This window comes from Parasteatoda tepidariorum, unplaced genomic scaffold (genome assembly GCF_043381705.1).
Source record: "Parasteatoda tepidariorum isolate YZ-2023 unplaced genomic scaffold, CAS_Ptep_4.0 HiC_scaffold_1540, whole genome shotgun sequence".
In the NCBI taxonomy this organism is placed as follows: Eukaryota; Metazoa; Arthropoda; class Arachnida; order Araneae; family Theridiidae; genus Parasteatoda; species Parasteatoda tepidariorum.
This window is the reverse complement of record NW_027261424.1, coordinates 1-6,334: the sequence shown is the minus strand read 5'-3', so window position 1 is coordinate 6,334 and position 6,334 is coordinate 1. Positions and strand designations below refer to the sequence as shown.

The window sequence follows — 6,334 nt, the reverse complement described above, 5'->3', positions numbered from 1 at the left end:
GGTCTTCCAGTTAAAAATTCAAGAAATTTCCGTTTTTCGAGACCTTTTACATAAATATGTGGATAAGCATCGCTCAGAAACATCAGAATATTTCGAAATTTTTTATAAGGTAGCTCTCCTTGATCCCAGCCTATACCGTGAATGTTTCTTGTAATCCAGGAAAATTGCATTTTCTGCTGTCTTGAGAGTTCTTCGAAAGGGAACGGTGACTGAAAGGTAAACATTCCGGTGATGGGATTGCCCTTTACGGCATGGAATGCAAATTCTTTGACGATGAAGTGTCCTGAAGGAAGTTGAAACTCCTCAAAATCGATTACTAGAGAAGGCATGCTGCTTGTTTGAAATTTGTACAGGAAATGAAGTTTACGCGGTTGATACACATAATAAGTATCTCCAGGAAACATTCCGGTACGCATGCGCAAAGATTCTTCGGTATCACACTTTAAGTATATGAGTAAATAACCATAAGGTTTAGATGTGGCGTCTGCATAGCATTCTTGAAAAAACTTGAGTTTGTTGGGATACAATTGACGTCCTAAGTGCATAATCTGCTATTGATCTCTTCTGTTTTTAAATAATATAAGATAATGAGCATTTAAAGATATTTCTCTCATTTCATTACCTTTATGAAAAATATTCTGGACGATGAAGATAATGCTGAGATTTTTATGATGTGAAAATTTTGTAAATAGCTTTGTCAGTTGAGGATCACTTCCTAATTCACTCATGAGGTCGTCTATTATAATCAGAGTATCTGAATAATGATTCAAATCAGACGGAAGTCCTTTGTGAAAAATAACATCACTCATTTCATTATAGAGATCTTGGTACACACCGTAGCACCATATTATAGACTTAGGAAAAGGCTGTATCATTCTGTTTTCAATCAATTTCTTAACGAAGTGGCTTTTTCCCGAGCCAGTTGGTTCTGCCAGGACCGCGGTGTACGGATGCTTTAATTTCAAAAGATCCATGATAAATGGGATATTTCTGTTTCTACACTTCTATTTATAGTCGAAATGAGCATTAATTGTGCCATTAAACTCAACAATCAATCCAATAGAATTTCATGCTCATTTAATTTTGTAGATTTTTTTTTCTCTACAGTTTTCATTTTCTTTTTTTTGTAAAATCCTTCTTCGATCTTTTTTATTTTTATTTTTATTTTTTTTATTTTTTTATTTTATAAATTTATATTGCTTACTCATCGTCATTCCTCAAGGAATAGTGGCCAAATGGTAAGGTACTGATGCGGTCCGCCAAGACGTGTCGCTTTTGATCATGTGGTGACAGTGCGATCTTGCTTGCAGTAATGGAATAAATTTGATGCGTTTTTGATCTGATTAGGTTCATGCATGTCATCAATTCCTTGTGCTGAAAAAGACACTGCATATAATCTTCAAAGGAGATCTTTTTTTCAATAACAGCCTTTTTGACCCCCTTCAGCTTCTTCACGGTATTAGTTCCAGATTTATAAATGTATACCTTGGACCTGATGCCGGCAAACTCCGTCACGACTTCTCCCTTCGTCTCGTCTTTCATTTTCCTAAGAACTTTCTTATTAACTAAGGAAAGACCATAGATGTTGTTGGGCGAGTAATCAGACGTGTCATACAGCTCCAACGCTTGCGCCATGTCGGCATAGACATCTTCTGTCACGATGTTGTAGATGAAGCTATCGGTATCTGTGTACAGAAGTTTTAAATGACTACCATATTTTGGTATCATCTTCGAGTAATGGAAGTCATACATTAACGTTTTGGAGACGTCTAGTACGACCATCCTGACAACAATCGGTTTGTTGAAAGTCAGGACTGTCCGTCGCATGTGAAACGCTGCAAGATCTTCGGAGAAAATGGTTCTTTCTTGAAAGTTGGATCGCGCTATCAACTTCTCTGCCTTAGGAGCAGTACCACAGAGTTTTACATCCACTCTACTCCTAATGTTCTCCATTGTTTTTCCGAAGACTGCATTGTTCATCAATAGGTAGAAATTTTTTTCAAAATCGTTAGTTGCAGCTGTTCGTAGGGTGGTGTTTAAATCAATGTATGATTTTAACCACGGGGCTTGCTCGAACTGTAAAATCCTGTGCACTTTATTGAGTTTGAGGCCATGCTGAAGGTAAAGTTGCAAGTTTTGATAGTACAGCATGTATCTCTGCTTGTTGTTCAGGGTGGTTAGGAGTCTTTTTTCTTTGCAGCCAGGAGGAATGGCAGTTTCCGGAGCAAGGGGAAGGTCGGAGTGGTTGTCGTGGAGATCTGACGGATATTCTAAGTCGACTTCCAGGATGTATCCGGTGGAGCTATATGGTGGGGTACTTAACACTTCTGTGGCAGGATCAATCCACTGAAAGTCTTTAAGAGGAAGGTATTGTGACATTGCCCAGTCGTACAAATTGTTAGCATCCAAATAGAGGATATAGTTTGATGGCTGGTTTTTATCATACTCCTCCTCCATGTAGACGTTATTGGCTTTTGCATATCGATGGGAGCATTGGGAAACTCCACCTCGAATCCCGTTCTCTATAAAAAAGTAGCATATCATAGTCTTGCAATAGCTCCAGCTGAACTCCGGTCTTCTTCAGCATGGCGTCCCATGATAGGCCTGGGGCAGTGTAATACCAGGCCGGATCTAGCCCGTACGTTTTCATACAAACATCCCGAAAATTTTCAAAGATGTCTGCCAGCAGTAATACGTCAGACTTGACGTATAAGTCAGCATACTCGCCTAGGCTGTTCAAACGGAAGACTTCCCAAACTTTTTGAGCGTGTTCGTAATCCTCCGCGGTGATATTCGTCTCATTCAGGCGGTTGTAAAAGGCTTCTTGAGGAGGTAAGACAGTTTCGTTAAACTTGTCCGCGTGGTTGATGTAATCGTATGGGTACACTCCCTTTCGCAGAAGTAGAGCAAGGTGGTCAGATGAGAAATATCTTTGGATCAATTTAAATTGATCCTCCGTCAAGTTACGAGCGAGTTGATCTAAACTGCTGGCCATAAATCGAAAGGAGTCCAAGAATCGAAGACTTAAATGTTTTCCGACTTGCTTTGAGAAGGAGATGTACTTCTCGGTATTTTCTGGGATAACAGTAATATCTCCGTCATCCCCACCCAGTTCCTTGATGAAGAGGTGGCTGTCATATCCGGACAAGTTGTGGAAGATGACCGGTATGAAATTAGGAGTTCTTGCTTTTAAGTTGCAGGTATTGCAAGCCGCCCCACGTATCTTTTTGGTTTGGTGGTCATGGTCCCTTACTTTGTAGTTGTTTTTAGAGAACTTTTCCTGGCATAAGTAGCAATGTGTTGCTGTGTCGAAGGCTCGTTGCTCCTCTTCTGTTAGAGGATCCATTGGCAGCGGGTGTTTGTAGATCCGGTGGATATCGGCAGCTTCTAATTTCATGCGCTCCATGAACATTTTCTCTGCGTTAGGTCCGCGATAGACGAATGGTTCCTTGTACGGTCCCATTGTTGATGTGATATAATAACAAAAGCTAATGGGCTCGTGTTTTTGATTGGTTTCGGTGTATGACTCTTTAGAGTTAGGCTGACAAGAATCTACTGGCTTTGTGAGGCATTCGAAATCGGCATAAATGACGAATGGGACTGGCTGGGTATGCTTCATGTTCTTGAAAGACAGCCACTTGTCTTCGGGCATCTGCACTCTGACAGCTTCACGCTGACTACAGCTCAACTGATGGCGTGTAAGTACTGGTTCCGTTGTGAAAAACTGCAAACAACGGCGGCAGATGAGTCGCTTTCCATTGTGTTTGGAATATTGACTAGAAAGTAGTCTGGACAAGTCTTTAATCCAGGCGTAGTGAGAGGATGATGCACTGGTAAGATAGATCAGGTCGACATGGGGAGATTTCTCTTCATCCGTAATGATTAGGGGATATACTTTATCATTCTCCGTTAGTCCGTATACATTGATAGAGAGTCCGTTCAGTTTCTCAAATTTAGATACGTCTTGCAGTCTCACGGGGAATTCAATTCCGGTAAAATTGAGAGTAGAAATAAACGACTCATAGTGTTCATGTCGGGAGGCATGTTGATGGTGGTTCTGTACAGGATGGAGGGCGGACAGAACTGCCCACATGAAGCAGCGATTATCTCTATTATCCACGGTTATGGCCTTCTTAGATTTAATAGACGGGGGTAGGTCTATGTAGGATGATCCTCTGAGAGGACAATACTTACTCAACCATATTTCTAAAGTGAGAATTTCTTCAAGAGTCCATCCAGATTATTTTCCCTCAAAATCATCCGCTTCAGCGAGTAGTTTGTCTATTTTTGTAGTGTAGGCATCATGAAGGTTGGTAGAAACAGTGACGATAGCGTTCTTCGTCTTAAAGTTCTTCTCGTCGCTAACGATACCACTAGGAGTTACTTTCTGATATCGGCACAATAGGCGGACATTCACTTTTAATTCGAAACGGGTAAGGTGAGACGAGATGATGTGGTGAAAATCTTCCCTTTTCAGTTCGAGAAATGTACGTATGTCTTTAACGTGATCATCATTGGAAAGACAAACATTTTTCAATCTCCCATTAAAGGCAGAAAGGTGATCGGTAGAAGGAGGAACTGTTGATGCAGCATTAAATGTAGAGGGACCAGCACGAGATGTTGAGACAGTAGTGTTTAGCTGAGAAGGGAGCTGGTGTAATGAGGTAATATCCGATCGGGAGTGTTTGGCGGGGAGCGATGCGATGTCTTCAGTTGCTTTCCGTTTATGAATGTTTAAATGGCGCTTTAACTCATCTGTCCTAGCAAAGGTCTTGGGGCATTCCGGACATTGGAGATGTTTATCCCCATGCATGGATCTCTGGTGGCGCAGCATGTTCCGGCGAGATACGAAAGCTTTATTACATTGAGGGCAAGGTAGTTTTGCTTCATCCAGTTGGTCTTGCTTTAGCATACTATCTAGTTGAGTAACTGTGATGTCACCAAAATCGCAGATAGCATAAAGTTCATCATTCACTGGCATTGAAACGTTTTCAAACGCTTGATTCAAGCCTTGACTCATGTTGAAAATGTTTCAACTTACACAAGAAATTGAAAATATATCAAGTAATAAATACTGAATCACTAAACAATTGGCGAAAAACTTTAACTGTTAATTTAACAGCAAATAACAGATATATAACAACAAATTAAACAACAAATAACAACAAATTGTAACTAACAGAAATAAAACAGCAAATTTCAAATAATAGAAATATAACAACAATTTACAAGTACTAATAGAAACGTAAATTCTGAAATATCAAAGATAGAATCAAAGATAGATCAAAGTTAAGAGCTCCCTGAGAGAGGTAATCCTACAATCAGAATAAGGTCTCTGGGCAAATGCATCAGATTTTTAACTGTAGTCGACTACCCAGAATGCATTGCGAGCGGCTATGTAATGTTTGTTCTGATTGGTTAANTTCTGATTGGTTAAAAATGACATCATTATTTTAGTTCAGTTAAATTTATTCTGATTGACAGAAAATGACGACATGATTTTCTGACTCCACCCCCATGGAACATTCGAGAAAGATCTAATGAAACAAGACCGAACAAGAATTGAACGAAACATTTCAATGTGCTACTTCGTCTTTCTAGACCACCCTACGGAAGCATGTCTTATCTTGCAAAATTGCTTTCAAGTTTTATCTTGCAAGATTACTTTCATGTTTCATCTTACAGACTGATTATTAATAAAGCCTGATTCAGGTTCAATCCTGATTGTATGACATCGGGTTTCATTTTTGTGTCCTTTTTCAAATATCATTCGTATCAGAAAAGAAAATAATTAAAAAGTAAAGATTAAAAAAATAGAAAAGTGATAATTAAAAATCAAATAAAAAGTAATAATTAGAAATTAAATTAAGAAGTAATAATAAAAAAATTAAATAAAAAATAATAATTAAAAAATTAAAATGAAAAGTTATAATTAAAGAGATTTAATTATAAAATAAAGATTAGAAAAATAATTTCAAAATCTAAAAAAATTAATTAAAAACTGATTAAAAAATAGTTTAAAAATAATGATTAAAAAATAATTAAAAAGTAATAATTGAAAGTTAAATAAAAAGTAGTAATTAAAAATTAAATTAAGAAGTAATAATAAAAAAAATTAAATGAAAAGTAATAATTAAAAAATTAAATGAAAAGTTTTAATTAAAGAGATTTAATTACAAAATAAAGATTGGAAAAATAATCACAAAATCTGAAAAATTAATTTTAAAAAAAAACTGATTTAAAAAAAAATTTTAAAATAAAGATTTAAAAAAAAATGATGAAAAAGTAATAATTAAAAATTAAGCAAAAAGTAATAATTAAGAATTAAATTAAG

General features: G+C 37.2%; 2 protein-coding genes across 2 annotated transcripts; both read right to left on the bottom strand.

Annotated features, from left to right (window-relative positions):
* Positions 1–6: 6 nt before the first annotated feature.
* On the bottom strand, positions 7–2,144 carry LOC122272919 (uncharacterized; the record flags this gene model as incomplete). The annotated part of the gene is given in 1 exon segment (XM_043056955.2): positions 7–2,144. A coding segment is annotated over 1 exon segment (944 nt), but the record flags the coding sequence as incomplete, so codon positions are not given.
* Positions 2,145–2,464: 320 nt separating this feature from the next.
* Positions 2,465–4,093, bottom strand: LOC107449481 (uncharacterized). Its single transcript, XM_043056954.2, has one exon. It carries the CDS (start codon positions 4,091–4,093, stop codon positions 2,465–2,467), a length of 1,629 nt encoding a protein of 542 aa, XP_042912888.1.
* Positions 4,094–6,334: the final 2,241 nt, after the last annotated feature.